This window comes from Hoplias malabaricus, chromosome X1 (assembly GCF_029633855.1).
Source record: "Hoplias malabaricus isolate fHopMal1 chromosome X1, fHopMal1.hap1, whole genome shotgun sequence".
Taxonomy (NCBI): Eukaryota; Metazoa; Chordata; class Actinopteri; order Characiformes; family Erythrinidae; genus Hoplias; species Hoplias malabaricus.
Genome location: NC_089818.1, coordinates 12,132,305 through 12,155,022, shown reverse-complemented (window position 1 = coordinate 12,155,022; position 22,718 = coordinate 12,132,305). Strand labels below are relative to the sequence as shown.

Here is a 22,718-nt window from a genome sequence, read left to right as displayed (position 1 = left end):
CATCGTCGATGCGGCTAGCCGGAGCTGTGGCTGCAAGGTTGTTGGTGCCTGTTGTGGTGGCAATCCGCACACTCGGTGGTGGACACCCAGGGTGAGGGAGGCTGTCAAGCTGAAGAAAGAGTCCTATCGGGCCTGGTTGGCTGACGGGTACCGAAGAGCCAAGCGAGATTGTGGTTTTGGCTGTAGCAAAGGCTAAAACTTGGGTGTGGGAGGAGTTCGGTGAGGACATGTAAAACAACTTTCGGTCGGCTCAAAGAAGATTCTGGCAAACTGTCAGGCAACTCAGGAGAGGAAAGCAGTTTTCCACCAACACTATATATAGTGGGGGTGGGGAGTTGTTGACCTCGACTGGGGACGTCATTAGGAGGTTGAAGGAATACTTCAAGGATAATAATAATAATAATAATGGGCGGCACAGTGTCGCAGCAGGTAGTGTCGCAGCCACACAGCTCCAGGGGCTTGGAGGTTGTGGGTTCCATTCCCGCTCCGGGTGACTGTCTGTGAGGAGTTGGTGTGTTCTCCCCGTGTCTGTGTGGGTTTCTCTTTGCTATGAGCTATTTAGTCCCTACATAAACAGAGCAGGAGCCTGTTTTTTATGGATGGCAGTAAGTCCGTGGTTTCCAGTTGGAGCCGGTCTCCATCAGGGCTGCCTGTTGTCACCGGGTCTTTTCATAATTTTTATGGACTGAATTTCTCAGCGTAGCCAAGTGGCGGAGGGTGTCCGGTTCAGTGGTCTCAGGGTCTTTTGTCTGCTTTTTGTGGATGATGTGGTCTTGTTGGCTTCCGAGCCGGGACCTCCAACTCTTGCTGGACCAGTTTGCAGCCGAAGTGAAGCGATAGGAAGCGAGAATCATCACCTCTAAATCTGAGTCCATGGCACTCAGTCGGAAAAAGGTGGAATGCACTCTCCAGGTTGGAAGTGAGCTCCTGCCTCAAGTGGAGGAGTTCAAATACCCTGGGGTCTTGTTCATGAGTAAGGGAAAAATGGAGCAGGAGATTGACAGGTAGATTGGTGCAACGAATGCAGAAATGCAGACCCTGTACCGGTCTGTTGTGGTAAAGAGAGAGCTGAGCAGAAAAGCAAAGCTCTTGATTTACCGTTCAATCTACGTCCCGACCCCCACCTATATTCATGAGCTTTGGGTAGTGACCAAAAGAAGATCACAAGTACAAGCGACTGAAATTAGTTTTCTCCACAGGGTGTCTGGACTCTCCGTCTGGACCGTGGGAAGAAGCCGGAGCACCTGGAGAGGGAGAACACACCTAACTCCTCACAGACAGTCACCTGGAGCAGGACTTGAACCCACAACACCCAGGTCACTGGATCTGTGTGACTGCAACACTACCCGCTGCTGTGCCCCCCTAAATTATAAAAATATTTAAATTAAAAGAATAAATTTAAATTATTTTAAAATATAAATTCAAGTAATATAGCAGCAAGCTGCAATTTACTGGGTCCAAGCTTGGTATTTGTTGGAAGATACCCATTGTGACAGCACCTGACCATTCCTGAGACAGAATCCACACTTTAGTGTAGTTTTTGTAGTGTTTTTAAAGGTAGTCCTTGGCATTCTATTGTCTCTATCGAGATAGAGTGTGAGAGGGATGGGTAGCTGTGGGCCCCTGTCTGACAGTGTGTGTGTGTGCGTGTGTGTTTGAAGGAGTGGGAAAGGGAGGGCTGATGGGCTGATGAGAGCATAACAGAATGGTGCTTTGAATGCACTGGTGAGATTTAACCCACATATAATGGCAAGCAAACTCATCCCTGGATAATAACCCAGTATTAGCATATGTATCAGGATATATATGCTATGGTATATATATATATGGTATCAGGAGAATCTTAACAACCTGAAATTTAATAATGATTAAAAATATGTTGAACTTTCATTACTGACTTCCAGATTCTGCTTAAAAACCGTTGTGCAGCCTGCCGTCCAAGCATCACATAAATACAGGATTATCACAAAAATGCTTTTGCCATATGTTATGAAAATGCACAAGGTCCTTCCCCAAGCGTAACAGTTTTTTTGTTGTTATAGCACCCTCTATGTTTGCAGTTGCATCATGATGCAATCATATATTCCAACTCTTATAGGGATCAAGGATGTGTAGTATCGTAACATTCGGCGAAAACATTTGTGAGTTATAGCTGTATTTGTCTGAATTTTTATTCAGACAATATTAGTTATTAGGAGGAGTCTGTAAGTCAAGCAGTGATGAAATTCCTTTTGGACAATTAATTAAGTTCAGGTTCTTAGGTTGTGCTGACAACACATATGTCCATATTGGATTCATATTCAGCAACTAGTTAGCTTTCTAAACATTTTATGCAAATTAGCTAAAAATGTAAGTGGGTGGTGCTTATAGGTTCTTTGGGCGGTTTTTGTAGGGACTGACCTGAGGAAACAGGGAAAAATAATTTAGTCCCTACGACACACAGGGTAGGAGTTATGGACCTTGATGTGTTCTGCTTGGCTATAGCACCAGGTGGTTATAAATTAAAAGTTTAAAATGACTGATTGACACCAGCGAGCTTTAATGTTTCCTGTAGTGAATTTCAGCTCACTGGTGCACTGTAACTAAAAGCAGATTTTCCCAGTTCAGTAAAAACTCTAGGTAGGTCTGATCTATTCCGTTATTTTCAAACCCTAATTTAAATCTACCCCTAAAATCAGCATTAGACGATAAATTAGAAACATCTCCTAAATCCAATGTTTTAATCTCAAGAATAAATGACATCATTACCTCACTTAAAATATATCCTTAGCAACAATTAAGGCAGATTGGGAGAGGGAACTAGGACTGATTATAGAGGAGGATTCTTGGAACTATGCTTTACTCAGAGTTAATAATAGTATTTCCTGTGCGAAATTATAATACAACTTAAAATTTTACATTGTACAAATCTAGGTAAGGTTAGCCATGTCTTCCGATATTGATTCTCATTGTAATTGATGTCATAACACTGAGATAATTTGACATGTTCTGGTCTTGCCCTGCTCTAGCCACTTACTGGCTTACAATTTTTCACATCTTATCAGAATCTCTTGATATTGATCTTCGGCCAAACGCATTAGCTGCTATTTGGACAGCAAAACTTTAAAGAGTCATAAAAATATCATCGCCTTTACAACCCTACTTGCTCTGAGAAGAATTCTACCACATTGGAAATCAAAACATCCTCCTAAAGCTTCTATGTGGCTTGGTGATCTGTTACAACTCATACAACTGGAGAAAATAAAATATTCATTCAGGGGCTCTGTGAACAAATCTTTCTCGGTCTGGAGGCCAGTGCTCATGTATTTGGACAAACAAAAACTTTTACCTGATGCTATTTAATTTATTTAAAACTATGGTCTTTTTGTACATTTGCATATTACAGGAATCCAGTTTTTGTTTCTCATGTTATGTTTGAATATATTTGTATTTTTGTACATGTACATATGAGCACATTTATGAAGTTGCACTTGAATTGGGTGTTTATGACCTATCCTAATAAATCCTTTTTTATTTTTTGGGGAAATGGGCTGAGGGAGGGAAGGGTTGGGAGTTGGGACTGCGATAAATGATTACTTCAAACAAATGTGTGTAGTGTGATATGATGAATGTGTATTAATTTCTAAAATGAAATTTGACTTTCTGAGATTTGATTTTAATACCCAGACTTTAGTTGGTTTTCAGAGACATCTCCAAGCCTAGATATGAATTTGAGATAACCCTTCCAGCAAGCATTGGCCCCAAATTGGTGCCTGAAGGACCGTCTAAGGACTGTCAGAGGGTCATAAAAATGACACTACAGGCCCTCACCAAGACACAGCGTAAAGAGAAGTATCTTTTGGGAGACACTCTCAAGGCTCAGTTTATGCTCTGTGTAAAACTGCTTAATTAAGAACTTCTTTTGGACCGGTAAAGACACTACATATTATTTAATGGCTCCCAAACACGACTCCGTTCTGGGCGGCACGGTGGCGCAGCAGGTAGTGTCGCAGTCACACAGCTCCAGGGACCTGGAGGTTGTGGGTTCAATTCCCGCTCCGGGTGACTGTCTGTGAGGAGTTGGTGTGTGGGTTTCCTCCGGGTGCTCCAGTTTCCTCCCACAGTCCAAAAAACACACGTTGGTAGGTGGATTGGCGACTCAAAAGTGTCCATAGGTGTGTGTGCGTGTCTGTGTTGCCCTGTGAAGGACTGGCGCCCCCTCCAGGGTGTATTCCCACCTTGCGCCCAATGATTCCAGGTTGGCTCTGGACCCACCGCGACCCTGAATTGGATAAGCGGATACAGATAATGAATGAACGAATGAATGACTCTGTTATGTAGTGTTTATGTCACTGCAACATCTGCATAATCATTTCCACTACATGTGTATACATTAAAAATTAGAAATTGTAAAAATGTGACTTATACTATTTTACATATCCAAAAATTATTTATCCAAAAAAAAAAGAACTCTTGGGACCTGAAGGGTGATCCAATCTCTGGAGCGGGTCTGGTAATTTGTGTTACAAATCTTAAGGTCGAATGATATATAGCGTCCAATCGATTCAATATAGCTGCAGATGCATGTTTGTAAATCATGTCACCATAATCCAGCACAGACAGCAGTGTTGCTTCAACAATCTTTTTTCTTGTGAGTGTGTGTGTGAAAACATGATTTATTTCAATACAGGAAGACAAGTTTTTGCCTTAGCCTACCTGTAAGCTTGTTTATATGCTTTTTAAAAGTACATTTATCATCCAGCCATATGCCAAGCTACTTATATTGTGATTTTAAAAGTTTTAAAATCTATAATAGCTGATCTGTAGAACAGTTTTCTCAGCATTTAAAACCCGTTTGTGTTTTAAAAAGACTGACTCTAAGGCATTAAAAAAGTACAGTGGATAAACTACTTAATGTGATAAGCTGCAAATAGATGTATTTTGCAATCGAGAGTGGAGGTGCCAATATCATTTATATAAAGATTAAAAGGTGTTTGTCCAAGAATTGTTCCTTGGGGACACCCTTAGTGATTTGTAGCAGTTCTGATTTTCTTTGTCCCAAGACCACATGTTGCTGTCTATGGAATAAGTAAATGCTGAACCAGTCAACCTTATTATGGTCAAAAGCAATGTTTTGTAAATTTTTTAAAAGCAAAGAAAAATCATCTGTGTCACAAGCTTTAGAGAGATCAATAAAAATGGCTACACAGTGTTATTTTCTATCAATGGAAGTTAGAAGATCGTCTACAATGAGTGTGGTAGCCGAGATTGTGTTGTGCTTCTCTCTATATTCAGACTGATATTCAGACAGAACTGAGTTTGCACAAAAGGATGTCTTCAGTTGATCATTCACTAACGATTCTAAAATAATGAGCTAAAATTATTATAAAAGGTCACCTCCTGTGTGGTGTGGAGATACTTGTGCTATTTTTCAGATACTGGGAGAGATTAAAATGTATGTAATGTGTTCTAAAATGCCTGGAGAGGCAAGCTTCAGTAAAGGGGTCAAGTTTATTTCTCCTGAGCCTTTTTTTATGTTAATAGTGCTTAGGGCTTTAGCAACCATATGAGCATATGAGGAGAAACTATGTGCAATTTAAAGAGACCACAGCTTACAATAGGTGGAGTATGTATTTCTTCTGGGGAGGCCTCTGCATTAGTACTCTCAAATAAATGTCCAGAAGCTACAAAATGGTTATTAAATGCTTGACCGAGCTCTCTCTGACCAAAAATTTAGTCCTTATTTACAAAGATTTGGGTTGGAGTGAGCTCTGATCTGTTTTTGAGTATGAACTGTCTTCCAGAATTTGACAGGGTTTGAAGCTGAGTTGGAAAATTGATGCAGATAATATTCGGCTTTTGCTTTTCTAATGTGGGAAGTACATTTATTAATTAATTGTCTGAAAGTAAGCGATTGGTCTCTACCCCCACTTCTTCTGGCAAGGGCCCATGCTTTATTCCTTGCATTTAGTAAAAGGATATTTGATTTGTCATCCAAGGATTAGACCTATTTCGCACTCTGAAGTTTGTTTATCATGGCCAGAAATTATTTGCTAAAATGTTCTAGTGCCAAGTCAACATCAGGGATTACAGAGATCATTTAGAAATGCCTGATCAATAAAATGTTTAAAATACCTTCTAACCACCACCCAATTTTTAAGCCGCTACTCCTAATTCATTCGATAGGACAGTGGTCACTAATACCAGGCTCAAAAACACCTACAGCAGTAATTTTATCATGTCTGTTTAATCAAATTAAACCTATTACAGTTGACTTAGTGGGGCCATGCATGTTTGGTCTTGTTGATTCTGTAATTAGTTGATTGAGAGAGAGGTTACCATGCACTTACTTCATGTGATCAGATGCATTAGTTAGCAAGTTGAGAGGGTACTGAAGGAGGTCTGTAAACCCTGACAACCACAAAGCTATTATTGCACCCTAAGCAGATTTGCAAAGATAGTAATTCAAATTTTTTTCTTTGGATCGTGTATTTAGTATTTTTTACTTGAATACTGAACACCTCTACCCCTTGAATTTCTGTCTACTCTGTAGGATATATTATGGTTTAAAATCTATGAACTGAGTCTGCTGGGATGGATCCTGTCATGTTTGCCACACGTTGGATACCAGCGATAGACCTTTGTATTTGCCGCACGTTGGTTTCCTGTGGCAGGGGTTGGTGTGTTTGTTGCGTGTTTGGGTCCAGCATCAGAGCCCTGGGTAAGTGTGGCCTTGAAGGGGCTTGTGGTGGATGGGACTATCTGGTAAGCACATGGTATAGGAGGTGAGGAGGTGGTTGGTGATCTACAGGAATGTTCAGAGTCTGGGGGTGGAGTGCAGAGCGTCTGCCACCATGCTGGCTCCTGCAGACCATGTGGTAAGTAGTTGAGCAACTCACCATCTTAGGCACCACACCCAGTCTGGGTCACTGGTCCTCCAACTGCAACAAAGGTGCATCAACTCCCATCCCTGAGTTCAAAGCCTGGGCTGTTGCCAGTATTGAATCTAGCAGGTCCTCATCCTCTATGATCTGGTGCAGCTGCGTGGCCCTCTAATTCCGCTATCTTTTGCGACAGACAGTAACAACTTTTGCATGTGGTGAGGTAGGCGAGGGCATGGTGGGGAGCCACGAAGATTAAATAATTAAATAAATAACAAATAAAATAGGAAACTAAAAAACAAAATATAATTGAAACAGTAAAATGAAAATGCGCTCTCTGTCACTTGCTTTGACACACTCACGTTTTGTTTTATGTATCATGTGTTATGTTACCCCTGAGCTTCCCCTGCCTATAGGCGAGCAAAGTAAAATAGGATCCAAATCCATTCAGAGAGCCGCATTCACAAAACATTATACAGGCTTTATAATTCTCCTGAGATTCCTCTACCAACAGGAGAAAAAGGGGAGGGCTACATCATCAATCAGCCAACCACACTGTGCACCTTCTGCAGGGCCTCCTCCTCCAGCCTCCTCTTCTTCTCCATTGCTCTTCCTCCTGCATTCTGTTGCTCCTCTCCGCTACGATGGGTGGAGTTACGAGCTTTTTCATATTCCTCCCGGCGCTGACTGTGGAGCAGGCGAGCTTTACGGACCGCACTTTCAGCTTCACTCTAAAACACACAAACACAAATCAGTCTGGTTCCTCAACAGCTTTTTAGGTAAATATACCAGGGACCACACCCCAACACCCCACCATGCTTACATTTCCATATATTAACAGTTATAACAGACATCTATAAAAACAAACAAAACTACCCAGGTTTGCCCTGCACTCCTCTGAGGTGCTGAATCGTATTTGTGTGATGGATTTTATTTGTGTGGTAACATCAGGAAGATAAAGAGTGAGTGTTGTGCAGTAATGTGGACACACCATTTTCTTCTGCTCCCTCTGCCACTGCTCCTTAAGCTCCTTCCTCTTCTTGTCCAACTCTGTCTTCCGGGACATGAGCGGCTAGAGTCAACAGGGAAGAGTTACTAGATTCATACTGCTTAAAATATACACACCACTCCAGGGAAGTGCAGTGGGTCATCCCCAACCCACAGCCAACAGTGTGCTTTATACATGACTCTGTGTGTTTTGATGGTTTTCCTGTGTGTTTGATGGTTTACTTGTATAAATCTTGGAGCTTTATAGTTTACCTGTGTGTCTGATGGTTTACCTGTGTGTTTGATGGTTTACTTGTATTAATCTTGGGGCTTTACAGTTTACCTGTGTGTCTGATGGTTTACCTGTATGAATTCGTTGGGTTTGATTATTTTCCTGTGTGTTTGATGGTTTACATGTATGAATATGTTGTGTTTGATGGTTTTCCTGTGTGTTTAATTGTTTATCTGTATGAATCTCTTGGGTGTGATGGTGTACCTGTATGTCTGATGGTTTACCTGTGTGTTTGGTGGTTTACATGTATGAATCTGTTGTGTTTGATGGTTTACCTGTGTGTTTGATGGTTCACCTGTATTAATCTACTGGGTTTGATGGTTTTCCTGTGTGTTTGATTGTTTATCTGTATGAATCTCTTGGGTGTGATGGTTTACCTGTGTGGTTGATGGTTTACTGGTGTGTTTGATGGATTAACGCCGTGTTTGATGGTTTACCTGTATGAATCTGTTGGTCTGGAGGGCAACTGCTGTCTGCAGGAGGACCTGACTGTACTCAATCTCGTTCTTGAATGCAGAGACGTAAACATCCCGAAATGGCATGTAGTCCTATAAATTAAAATAAATAACAATAAACATCAACAAAATATAACAGTAGTCATATAAATATTTCTTAGGATTTCTTACAAAAAAGAGCAGGTGCAATGTAACCATAGAAGATGATGTGGCAGAGCTATGGAGACAGGTGGGACATAAACTGTAGCCATGTCACGCCCTGGCCCTGTTCTGTCTGTTTTCCCCACCATGTACTCATGTAGCACATGGCTCTGCTTGTTGTTGTTCCTGTCTCTGCCCTAGTCCCGCCTTAGTCCTGCCTCTGTCCAATTGTCTCCACGTGTTCCTTGTTTGTCTTGTCCTTATATACCCCTGTGGTTTGAGTGCTCCTTTGTCTGGTGTTGTGTGCGTAGAGGTGTGTTTTCTCAGTCTTTCTGTTTACATGTGTCTAACCCGGTTCATGGCTCTTCCCTATCTGTCTTTGTTTAGTTCATAGTTTAGTCTTGTCTAGTTTCCCTGTATCTACCCGTGATTATTTTGATTCTGTCTTTTGTTAAATAAATTCCTTGCATCTCCTTGTCCTCCCTGCTCAGCCGCTACACCATGAAAACCTGTGTAATATGAACAGGTAGAACGCAACCATGGAAATGGGTGTAAAGTGTAACCATGGGAATGGGTGTAAAGTGCAACCATGGATAAAGATGTAAAATGATACCTGTTGACTTGCGACAGCTTTAGCAGACTCTGCCATTTTAGTGAAGCTCTTGGCACACTCCATATCTAACACAAAGAGATGACCAGAGTTAGAACAAGATACCTGGGAGATCTGGAGGAGTCTGAAGGTGCTATATAAATAAATTTTGATTTCATTTGAGAGAGAGAGAGAGAGAGAGAGTTGTGTGTGTGCAAGTGAGGGAGTATGTATGTGTATCATGGCTGTTGTAGCACACTGCACAAGGAAACATCACACACATCATAATTGCTATCAAATACACAGTAAAAGGGTCTTCATGGCAGTTTTAAGATAATTTTTCACAGTGTGTGTGTATGTGTCTGTGAGTGTGTTTAGACTAACCCACACTGAGGCGCTTCTCCACCCAGGTCAGAACGTCTTTAGTGTATTTAGACCAGGCTTTAGCGTAAAGGAGAGCAGACTCCACTCCACTGTCGTTCTTCAGCAGGGCCTGGTCAACCTTTTGTATAGAGGAGAGTTCTGTACACACGCACACACGCACACACACATTTTTAAAACAAATTAAACTACTGCTGTGCTTACAGAAATGTTCTGACCTTAGAGCTGGCTGAGACAGCCTGCAGTGTGTACAATCTCTACAGTTAAGATAAATTGTAGCTCTGGAGCAGCTGCACAGAGAACTGTGTTCTCTGGAGTGATGGAGTTCCTCTGGAATGAGTTGGAGTGGTGTTTGTGATCCATACCTAATCACCAACACCAGCCCCTGACACTCACTGATGATTACGAGGCTGAATTCTACAGCTATGTTCCACTACATCTAGTGTAAAGTCCCAAGAGAGCTGAGGCTGTTCCTGCAGTCCTGATTTAACAGATTGAGATCTGTGTCCACAAACTGCTGAATATTCAGCACTTTACTGACAAAAGAGGACTGGATCACAGCAATGATTTTCTGACTTATTAGTTATTTAATTTCTTTATTTACTTATTTATTTATTTGTTTATTTGAGGAACTCAAAGGACAATAATTAATAAATAAATCCACACCTGGCCGAGCATCTTTCTCCTCCCTGTATCCTCCCGACTCAACAGAGAGGTTCTCAAAGAGCTGAGGGAAACAACAAACAAACAAAACATTAATTCCATGAGCTTATTTTCATTCATCTATTTATTTGTACACACTTTCAACTCATTCCTGCACACTTTAACACACTCGCAGTCTGTTCAGGGAGATTACCACAAACAGAAATAAAACACACACATACTATTTGTGTGTGTGTGTGTGTGTGTGGCAATAATCACATGATTAAAAGAGGCAATCAGTAATTTTCTGCACTGATTCTTGTTCACATTATGAAAAAGCCATTACACTGACACTTAGTGCCCAGGATGTATCAGGGATTCTGTACTAAACCCTGTTTTAAACATGACCACCCCCTGGTGGAGGTCCCGTTCTAACAAGTAATTACTGGTTCATTCAGGGAGGACAAATTTGAAGTCTTTGAAAACAATTTAAATATAAAAAATAATCACTTTCTCGAGTACTATTTGCTCTTTTTGGTGTTGAAAATCACTGACTGCACCTTGACATCCTGTGTGTAAGGTGTCAGGGCTGTGTTTACCCGGCTGCCTCTGTGCGGCCCCTCGCTGGAGCCACCCTCCACATCTTCCATAAGGAAATCAGACACTCTACACACAAAGAGCACACAACACCACAGAAAACACAGTTACTGACCAACAAAAACAGACATGGATATTTACAAACAGGAAAACACACATTTCTTCATTCTTCTTTCCAGAAAAGCACAGTCAGGACAGAAACACAGAGTTAAAATGATTTACATTGTACACAATGCTCTTTACCAAGACACAAAAATCTATATCGAACTGAGGCTTGTGGAAAAATTACAAAATTACAAAAAACAACAAATTCAAATGTAAAGCCCTTTCAGGTCCCAAATTAATCCCTAAGGATTGAGATATACTTGTTGTTTAGCCATGCATTCGCACTGACAAATGTCTGTGTTGTGAACGTAACTGTTCACAAACTTGCTTACTTGCTATGCTTGTAATTGGAGGCTTCCACTAGAGGGCAGACCAGGGAACGACACAGGTAATTGTGGACTTGGAAAGCTTTCTTCAAAAATTTCCAGCATTGTGATGCAGTTTTGACCTGCACTACTCCCTACAGTCTCACGTGTACTGAACCTTGCCTACGCATAGGACGTGCACAACCAACACTTAAAATGGGCACAGGATACACAAGGTAGCCATGATACAACAAGTACATCTCTACCCCTCCCTCCTCTCTGATAAAAGTCCTAAAGCCTGGTCTAGATTTCACAAAATTGTGGTCAAGAGGGGGTTTCCACTGGTTTCGGGGTTTCAGGAGATCCCCAGAGTCCAGGGCTGGGTCTGTGGAGCTATAAACTGAGCCATGTTACCACACCCCAGTGACAGCTTCAGGCAGTAACAACACACATCCACAACAACTCTCTGTACTCACACATTGCCAAAGGTGAATGCCAAGGTGTCGATGGATGAGTTTATCTCCCGAACAACGGCGCTCCGGTTTTCTCTGTTCACCTCCTTAAAGTTCACACCTGAGGAAAGTGAAATAAAATAAAATAAAGAAATGTTAATTCTGATATACTTTTTATGATATAGTGATATACTGTTTATGATATACTGTTTCAAAAATTCTAGCCAAACACTCTCAGGCTGAGCACCAGCCAACCTGCTGTGGTCCCAATTTACAGAGAACAGTGAGATACACGGTATGATAAACAACCGAGCAAACAGCAAAGACACAAACACCTGCACAGTCACCAACAAACAAACAACAACAGCGTAAGTACAAAATGTTGTTCCATCAGTGACGAGACACTATGTTGTAGATAGCTCACGTATAAGGAATAAGTGATCAGTCATCACTTACATTCTCCAGAACAGTTTAAGGATTAAACACTACACTTACCCATAGTCTTTCAGTTCCGCCATCCGGAGGAGAGCTTAATTTTGAACTCATTTCCAGTCACCTTTAAGTAATTTTAATTTAATATTTTGTTTAAGAAACGTACAACTAATAAACAATTTCTAGCTAGGAAATCAGTTTTGGAGCGATTTTAAAATCTAATAATTCTGTAAAAGCAGCAAGATTTCCTGTCTCAGAGCCTTCAACACCTCCCCCATTCTCACACACACACACACACACACACACACACACACACACACACACACAGGAAATACAGACACTCAAACTCTCAAACATAATCTAATTTCAACTCAAATTTACACACCTGAGATCAGCTCAGACTCTCCATCTGCAAAATTCAGTCTCTCAGACAAGAGAAACGCATCGACTTGAGACACACTTCCACTTCTTCCTCTCTTCACACACACACGCACACACAAACACACACACACACACACTTCAGAACGTCCACTTCAGTTTTGCCACTTTCTAGTTCCGCACAAAGTGAAGCTCCTCAGATGGCACACCAGCTCCATGTCGCCATTTTCTAATTTCTTCCACGTGAAACCAAAGGCAGAACCATGTTCCTTAGCTCTGTGCTCTGTGTGTGTGTGTGTGTTTGTGTGTGTGTATACTCTCAGTTCTTTTGCTCTTGCTCTCTGTTAAAGTTCTTCCTCAGGACATCCTGCAGCTCCCCAACAATGGCCCAAACTCCAACCCAAATAAGGGAACGGCCACATCACGCATAGGAACAGCGTTCTCTCAGAACGGAACTCCAGCCAGACCCCTCAGGACTCTTACTGCTCCTAACGTCAGACCTATTAAACAAGTCGTGTGAGGAAGCCGTGACAGGTCTGAGACCAGTGGTTCTAGTCTTTAAGTTCCACAGTTTAATGCTTCATTGCACACCAGCAACCTGTGGGAGGCGCTGGATTCACATCCCAGCTACACTACCACTACTACAAACGAGGGGATGGAGTTAGTACATAGTCTACACCTTCACAGACACTTTGCTGGCATTCACCTGGACACACTAAGTGCCCCTTTGGTTACACTATATCTATTTCCATGGTAACTTTACGGTTAGTATTGCTGTGATTACTCCACAACCATTTCCATGGTTGCACTGCATCTCTTTCTATGATTATATCATGGTTGTTGCCATGGTTACACCACACCCATTTCCATGGTTACACTACACCAATTTTCTATTTTTTACACTACATTGTTTTCCATGGTTACATCAGAATTATTGCCATGGTTAAGATACACCCATTTCCATGTTTATACTACATATGATTTCTTAGTTACACTATAACTCCACACTATACACTATAACACTAAACACAATCTCCATTGGTACAATACACGTTTTATCAGTGTCTGTTGCTGATTCACACTTATGTCTGTGGTTGTGAATTTCGTAGATAAACTCCACCCACAGTGAGTCACATCCTCATGAGAAACCAACCAACAGAAATGCTCCAAAGTCCATTTGAATAAACCCTGCAGGAACCATTCTGACATTAGGAGCTCTGTTCCTTCTGTCCCAAGTGGCATTTTACACTGCATCCGTTTAAGGCATGGTCCATGGTCACTGTGACTAACAGCTGGAGGTCATAATAACATCCCTGAGCCAGCTGTGTTCTCTCCTGAGAAGCGTGAGGGTGTGCTCAGGAATTTAGGAATATTTGACACTTCCCTGCTCCTCTGAGAATATCCAGAAGGCACGATGTGATCCAGAAAAAAAAAACAGAAACGTTCCTCCAGAGCCTTTGCGACTCCTTCAGACTTACCCTGTTTCATTGCGGACAGAACACCGGAGTGGGAGGAATTTCATAGGAAATCTGGAGTAACCGAAGCTCTGAGAAATTCTTTGGGCAAACACACTCCTGACATTGTTCAGACCCAGTTTTCCTGCTGGAGGAAATAAATTACAGTGACGACTACCTCCCCTTCACATACAGTAAAATGTGACAGAGGATGAACAAGTTGAGGAAGAACAGAGCAGAGATTTACTGGCAGTAAATATCTGGAATGCTGGAAAATAAATGGAGACAGTTTCATGGATGTTTCTCTGAAACTCTAGATCATATTAAAGTTCACCAGGTGTGACCTACACCCCGAGCTCTGTCCCCTCTCTCAGCTCCACTGTCATCCCACTACATGTGAAATACTGAAGTGTGTGAAATACTGAAGAGTGGAAACCTGAAGCATTTGGAGCAAGGGCGTAAAATTATCATGGACGGAAGTGACATGTCACCACCAATATACAGCGATTATTGAAATGTCCCCACCAATAATTTGATCCCCTCAAAAAAAATGTCTGTCAACGTCTCATTAACCTAGAGTTGCGGAAATGGTTAAATCATCTTTCCCTTCTCAAGTCCTACCTCCCTGTATTTCAAATGTGATGGACTGTGCCTTTCCCTGCTGTCACACGAGACTCTGTAGCTATGTTGGGTTGTTAGCAGCGCCAAAACTGGAAGGGAAATTTTCCAGTCATATGCGAGACTTACTGTGCAAGACTGTGGGTAACACGTTGGTAGGAGTGAGGATGGTAGCAAAAAATAAGAAGGCGGACATAAGCGGCTATTTTTCAAAGATACGTGAAATGGTTGGTGATATTAACTTCCTGTTTGTGGCACATTAGTATATGAGAGGGGGGAAAACTTTTCAAGATGGGTGGTGACCATAGCGGCCATTTTGACATCGGCCATTTTGGATCCAACTTTTGTTTTTTCAATGGGAAGAGGGTCAATGTGACACATCAAACTTATTGGGAATTTCACAAGAAAAACAAAGGTTTTAACGTAACTTTATTAGTTTGTGAGTTATTTACAGGTATTTAAAGATTGTTTACAGTCAACTAATGTTTTTTCTGGACGAGCAAAGTATTCTTGAGGTTTTTCAATCAGGATTTAAAACTTTGCATGGCACTGAATCAGCACTCGTAAAAGTTTTTAAGGATATCTTTTTATCTATTGACTCTGGGAATTGTGTTGTGTTCTTACTTCTTGATTTGACTGCTGCTTTTGATACAGTGGACCATGAAATCCTGTCTTCCCGCTTGGAACAGTGGGTGGGTATTGGGAGCATAGCCCTGAAATGGTTCAGGTCATACTTGACTGATAGAACATTTCAGATCAGAATAGCTGACTCTGAGTCATCCTCTGCTCCGTTTCTGTGTGGGGTACCACAGGGCTAAATTTTGGGACCATTGCTATTTTCCCTGTACCTACTCCCTTTTGGCTCCATACTTGGCACTGCTTTTCACTGCTATGCAGATAATAGTCAAATATATGTGCCACTTGTAGTAGAGTATGGACCAGATCAAGAAATGAAAAGTTTAAGACTCTCCACTCTGATAAGGATTTTTGGAACAGAACCCCACATTCCACAAAATGTGTGTGTGTTGAAAGACTCTGCACCCCCCCCCCCCCACACACACACACACAAACTCACGCACACACATATGTCTTCAACCCAAGGACTAAGCAGAACACACTCCAGTGACCCCAGGATGAATGAATCACCACCTTCAACCCAGATGACTACTCCCCGTCTTCTTCAGGAATGTAAAGAAAAGGAGAACCCAGTTTATGACGCTTTTAAGCCGAGGAGATCAAACAAAGTTTTGGAGACCAGGATTAAAGAACCCCAGTTATAGCCATGGGCACCTAGATTGGCGCCTAGATAGCGCAATGATTATCTTCTGCAAATCAACAGATGGCCCCCAGAACTGACCTTGTAGTGAACTCTCGCAACCCTGGTTCAAACCAGACAAACAGCATGGACCAACAGTGCCCCCAAGTGGACATTTGCAAAATCACGTTTTGCCCTGCCGCCCTCTAAATACATAACGGACGCGTCGGGGAGCCGCTGTTTATAAACATGTTTTATGCAATATGTATTAATGTTACCCTCTGTTATTCTCAGGAGAATGTCTACTAACTAATGAGGTGATGTGTATTACTGTTTCAATCATGAAGGAAAATTTCTGTCTCTGTTAAGGAAAACGAATTAGTTTCTAACATCTAGAATAGTTGGTAATGTACTCAAGATATATACATATATATTTGATAAAAAATAATCCAGTACACTCATTATTCTATACCCAAGTATGTATAAGTATTTTATTTTATCCAGTATATTTGTAATAGCCAAAAATGTGACTTCTCCCTCTCACTCTGAAACGTGAAGAAAGTCACGTGAGCCTCAGACCCAGAATCCAATCAAAGAAAGGAGACCTCCTAAATGGGCGTGACCGCGCCACATCTGAAAAGGAGTCGCCCAGCTCTAAGCAGCTCTCTTCCCTCTTCAATTCGCTTCTCTCTTCTTTTCGCGCTCACTTCCGAGCTCTTTTTCCGCTCACCTTTTTCTGAATCTTCTCGTACAGCTACCGTACGTTTTCTGTTTCTTTGTCTCCTCTCTAAGCCGACAAGCCGACTCTCAAAGAACTCTAAGAAAAGGACCTCACGCAACTCCCAAGGGACACCTTGTGCCAGTTAGCAGTGCGATACAGAAACTACAGAGTAACGTTGACTAATTGTCAGTAATCTTTTCTTTGTTTATTTGTGTTCGTGTTTGTAGCCCAATCCAAGTTTTAATTTTACGACTGATCAAAGCAGGTGAAACTTATTCGTGGCCAGAATAAAAGACACCGCTAAGACAGAGGAAAATCGTAAATTAAGTACAAGCTAAATAATTCGATATTGGTTCTGGAGATCGGAGGAAAAACAGCAGACTTTCATCTTGAAGCCCTTCTATCGGGAAGGATAAAATCCAGCCAAGCCAGCAGCTCTCTGTGAAGGGAATCCCCGGCTGACGTCACACCGTCCGAAGGACGTCGAAAAGTGGTTGACTTTTCCGGGAGGGAATCTCCCCACTGATCAGCCTAACTTCAGCCGTGACAAGTCAAGCCCCAGAGAAACAACAGAGTGAAGATCTGCGGGACATCAGCGGTGGCAGGTAACTTTTTTAAGCTAAATGAAAATAAGACAGAAGCGATGGTCTTTGGTGGCACCATTAGGACCCTACCAGTAGATCTGGGTTCTTTGGTTCAGTACACCAAGCTCGTTATCACAAATCTGGCAGTTAAAATGGACCCAGAATTCAAGCTGGATAGCCAAATACAAGCAGTAGTCAAATCAAGCTTCTTTCATCTGAGGCAACTGGCCAAAGTAAAGCCAGTTGTCTCAAGACAACAATTTGAGATTGTAATCCATGCCTTTGTTATCACTCGGAGGGAATACTATAACTCCCTCTACATGGGGGTCAGTGGGTCCTCTCTTGCCCAGTTACAGTCTGTACAAATTGCTGCAGGACAGCTCTTAACAGGCACACGGACGCATGAGCATATATCCCCCATCTTAGCTTCACTTCACTGGCTGCCCAAATACTTTAGAGTCCATTTTAAAATATTATTACTTACTTTTAAATACCTAAATGGTCTGGAGCAGCTCCTGCTCCTAAAGGTGCCCAAAACCAACATTAAGATTAGAGGGGACTCTGCTTTTGCTGTAGCGGCACCTAAGTTATGGAACAGTTAGGTTATTGCCCCTGTACATTAGACAGGCACCCACAATGTCTGTTTTTAAATCACTTCTTAGCTTTTCGTCACCTAGTCTGTTGATTGCATTTGTTTTTGTTTCATTCATTCATTCATTATCTGTAACCGCTTATCCAGATCAGGGTCACGGTGGGTCCAAAGCCTACCTGGAATCATTGGGCGCAAAGCAGGAATACACCCTGGAGGGGGCGCCGTTCCTTCACAGGGCAACACATACACTCTCATACATTCACTCACACACACACACACACACACACACACCTACAGACACTTTTGAGTCACCAAACCACCTACCAACGTGTGTTTTTGGACTGTGGGAGGAAACCGGAGCACCCGGAGGAAACCCACGCGGACACGGGGAGAACACTATTTTTGTTTTTACTCTGTAATGTATTGCTATATTGTTTTGTATTTTACTTTTGTACAGCACTTTGGTCTTTTGTGAAAGTGTTAAAGTGCTTTATAAGTAAAGTTGGATTGGATTGGTTGGAATACTGAAGTGTGTGAAATACTGAATTGTAAGGAAAACTGAGGTGTGTGGAAAACTGAAGCGTGAAGAACACTGAAGTGTGTGGAATACAGAAACGTAGAGAATACTGAAGTGTGTGGAATACAGTGCTGAGAGCCTGCTGCCCTGAAGCACAGAAGCTCTCAGGGTAGCAGAGTGTTCTCTGACAAAGCTGAACCTGTGGAACTGGTTAAACACTCCAGGGAAACGCTCCGTTGCACAGAGCTGATGGAGTGCAGAGTGTGACACCTCCAATACTGGGTGGAGCTGAGGGAAGTTCCTCAGAGGTGACATGGACCCTGAGCCTCAGGAAGAGCAGCTCAGGAGCAGATCTGACCTGCAACTTAACTCACCATCGCTGACCAAGCTTCTACTGGACAGGGTCAGTTTCCTGTCTGGGATTTTATTGTCACACTGTCTGTGCACTGTTGTTTCTGGTTTATTTCTTGTTTATTTTGAGTGATTAAATTAAAGTAAAAACAAAACCAAACTAAGCCTGAACTGCTCTGCGTCTGTGTCCAAAAGATGTATTAGTTTCATTTCTAAATCTAAAAGAGGTAATGGTCTCAACCGTGACACACATTCCCCACCAACTCGTTATAAATAAACCAGAATTAACCTACATATTCCAGAGGAAGTGGATCTAAATAGATTCCGCCACATAATTCCCTGTGTGAGCAGTGGAGAGTGTTCTGGTGGACAAGGAACACAGTGCTGGACAGTGTCCTGTGGGAGAGTGGAGGACAGTAGAGACTTAGATTTCTCTCCAATATTGGTGAATAGAACCAGGCATCTACACATACCATAATCTCCAAACTATGGTCAGACTTCAGCCGTTTGTCCCCCACTGTTTACTGTTCTCATTTTATGTTATGGGCTTTTAGAGGAATGGTTCCATTCACACAACACTGTCCAACACCGTCTTCTGTCCTGACCCTCACTGAGACACTGTCCAGCGCTGTGTTTACAGGTTCTGGAGGATGGGATTGTGTTTGTGAGTGAAGCTGACCTTTGACCTTGGTGACGAGGGTTCCTGCGGTGCTGAGGATCTCCACCGAGTTCAGAGGCTGGTGTTTACTGATCACAGCCTTCAGCACTCGCAGCAGCTCCGCCAGCCTGTCCTCCACCAGTGTCTCCACCCAGTCTGTAACACACACACACACAAACACACATATACATACACACCAACACACACACACACACACATACACACACACACACACACACACACACACACACACACACACACACACACTGTAAACTACCTTCACAAGCTCCTCCCTCCTCTCCACCCAGTCTGCAACCCCAGGATAATCATGGGGTGTATGAAGAAGTGGAGGTTGTTAAATACCGTCTGAGCTGGGTGTGAGGGTCAGAATCTCTGAGTGTGATAGGGCAGGTGACCCAATAATACGGCAGGTTGTATAGTGTATAAAGGGACATTCCAACTTTGAACCCCCCCCCAACAGTACGAGGACACGAATTATATGAGAGTGGGACACAACACTGACTATAGGAGCTAGTGGTGGGAATTTCGGCTCTTTTTGGGGAGCCGGCTCTTTTGGCTCGGCTCTTTCGGCTCCAGTAAGACAAAGATTTGACATGAAATGTAAAAACAAATGTAAAACCCTCAAGTGAGCAAGCCAGGGGCGACAGTGGCAAGGAAAAACTCCCCCAGCTGAGGAAGAAACCTTGGGAGGAACCAAGGCTCACAAGGGGTGACCCATCCTCCTCTGGTCAATCTACTGGTGATAATAGTTAGTATTCCGTGAGAACTTCCGTGTAGGGTTTTACCACTTTTTCCACTGGTACAGAATAATATTACCTAAATTTTACATGACTATATGGACAAAATATTATTGTTCAATATTAAAAATAATAAATAGTGTTGAAATGGCCAATTGTTTTTATGGCTGTCTTGTAACAACTCACTGATTGCACTCACACATTCAATTGTATAAATAACTGGATTTTTATTTAAACACCTTAATAAAAAATCACTTGTAAACTCTGAAATACAGCCAATGGAACCCAAAAGGTAGGTATTACAAAATAGCTTATTAAATTAAATAATCATCCATTTCTGGGTAATAAAATAAACAAATACTCTGCAAAGTGCAAAACAGCAGCATTCAACAGCAGTGATTAAAACAACCACAACTGTCAACAAACATTTAACTGATTTAACACTTTCTTCAACTATTTTTTGGAAGGCAGATTGGCATTCAGGAAAACCAAGTGTCTCAGCTTGGAGGGTTGGAGGGTTGGAGCTCGCTTGTTGTTCTCTGATTGGTTGAATGACAAGCCTTAGAAAAAAATGGCTCGGTCTTAGACGGGAACCAGCTCTCATCGTTCACTTACAAGAGCCGGCTCTTTGAACCGGTTCGTTCGCGACCGACACATCACTAATAGGAGCAGCACACACTCTCGGTGTACCTTATTCAGAAAGGAGTTCAGCCTGACACTCTATTTAGGCTGAATGGGCGGAGCTAAAATATTTATGAACTAAGCATAAACACCAACCCGTGAGCTAAACACATATTTATCTCAATAGTAGCCATCAAATCCTCACACTCATTCTAAAATTTTAGATCCATATGATTTTTTAATTTCTTTGACGTGTAGTAAATTCAAAGTTTCATTCTTTCAGTGTAATTAACCCTTTCAGTTCAGGAGAAATGCTGGAGGAGTGGGGGTCCACAGACTTCCAGAGACACAAACAAGACAAAAAAAAAGAAAAACAGACACACAGAGAAAGACAAGAAAAAGAGATAGAGATACAGAGACAGAGCGAGAGAGACTGACATAGAGATACAGAGAGTGACAGAGACAGAGGTAGAGTGACAGAGAGAGCCAGAATTAGAGAGAGAGAGAGAGAGAGAGAGAGAGATTCCTCTGTTATTTCCGCTGTGTTGTTTCTACAGAACACTATGGAGGGACAAGTCTGAACCTGCAGCAGCTCTGAGTACATTTTTGCTTTGGTTTCAGCTCAGAAAAAACACTTTAATCTCAGAGACAGAGAGACAGACAGACAGATAGAAGAAAATAGAAAAAGATAGATAGATAGATAGATAGATAGATAGATAGATAGATAGATAGATAGCTAGCAGTGGCAGATGCTGGTCTTTCAAGGAGGGGAAGCTCAATTTCGGCCTACATCATAAAATGTGTTAGTTTATTTATACGTAAATTCTACCCTCCGTTCCTTTTCAAGACAATGATCTGTGACCCTGTCGTACCAACAAGGCGTCTTTTCCAGGGACTTGACTAGTGTCCTCTCAATGGCCAGCAGAGCTAGGCTGCTTAAACGGCCTTGGCCCATGTGAAGTGTGTCCGTCTGTGAGTGCTTTTTGACGGTGGAGGGGCTCAGCATCACCCGCTGGACAGAAACTGCGATAGAAGTCAGAAAGAGTGATAGAAGTCAGTCTCCAATAACAAGCAGCTACAAAAAATAGAAGCTCGATTTGTCGCTAGTCGTTTTTAACAAAGAAATGCCACTAAGTGGATTAAGAACGTCTCCGGTTCAACTCAGAACAGAATGAAAATGTAATGCTCCCACGGAGCTCTACACCAAAGGATCGCTGATTCGCTCATTTCGCTGTCAATCAAAAAGGGATTCAGCCTCAGACAGATCATCCAATCATCATGCAGAAGCTGAGCGTCCGGGCGAGGCCAGCCCACTGCCCCATAGACCCCCAGAGACGCTGAGCGTCCGATGGACAGGACAAAGCCCAGCATTTATCTAATGACTCGTCTCGTTTCGCTGCACTTCGCTGCTTCGCTATTGAACTCTGTGGAGGCTCAGCGTCCACACTGTTTAAATCACTGTGAGGCTGCGGGAATGATTGAGAGGAAAGCTGCGTCTTTACCAGTAATAAGAAGCTGATTCGTGTTGTAGTGCATATTTATTCAATGACATGTACACACAACAGTATATATTTGATCACTTATTTTTTGACATTTTAGGGGAAGCTGAGCTTCCCTTGCCATCTTACAGCAATCACCTCTGATAGATAGATAGATAGATAGATAGATAGATAGATAGATAGATAGATAGCAAAACAAAGGTAGAGAGACAAAGAGACAGAAAGAGTGACAGACAGGCAAATAGCGAGATAGACAGACAGAGAGAAGTAGCTGTGGACCTGAGCTTTGCTCAGGGTGTGTTCCTTCCTGATTTAAGCATGGGCTCCAGACCAGATCCAAATTAATTTTACAGAAGATGAATGAGTGAATTCAGTAACTGCTGTAGACTGTAAATAGTGCAATTCTGAGAGTGTGGAGCGAGGGTCCCTGCAAAGGTCCTTTGGGACACGGGATAAAGAAGCTTCAATTAAAAT

The 22,718-nt window shown here is 42.2% G+C and overlaps 1 protein-coding gene across 4 annotated transcripts in view; it reads right to left on the bottom strand.

The window, feature by feature from the left end:
- Positions 1–22,718, bottom strand: part of LOC136675406 (rho GTPase-activating protein 29-like) — a 50,906-nt gene that overhangs the window by 21,093 nt on the left and 7,095 nt on the right. For 3 of the 4 annotated variants that reach the window (XM_066651938.1, XM_066651935.1, XM_066651936.1), the window contains 9 exons: positions 19,388–19,522; positions 11,831–11,927; positions 10,947–11,013; positions 10,372–10,432; positions 9,709–9,846; positions 9,349–9,413; positions 8,577–8,687; positions 7,852–7,932; positions 7,424–7,591 (listed from right to left, as the gene is read on the bottom strand). In XM_066651938.1, coding sequence (XP_066508035.1) covers positions 7,424–7,591; positions 7,852–7,932; positions 8,577–8,687; positions 9,349–9,413; positions 9,709–9,846; positions 10,372–10,432; positions 10,947–11,013; positions 11,831–11,927; positions 19,388–19,522 — 923 coding nt within the window. Of the gene's footprint in view, positions 1–7,423; positions 7,592–7,851; positions 7,933–8,576; positions 8,688–9,348; positions 9,414–9,708; positions 9,847–10,371; positions 10,433–10,946; positions 11,014–11,830; positions 11,928–12,301; positions 12,508–19,387; positions 19,523–22,718 lie in introns of those variants that run through there. The other variant, XM_066651939.1, reaches the window with a different exon arrangement.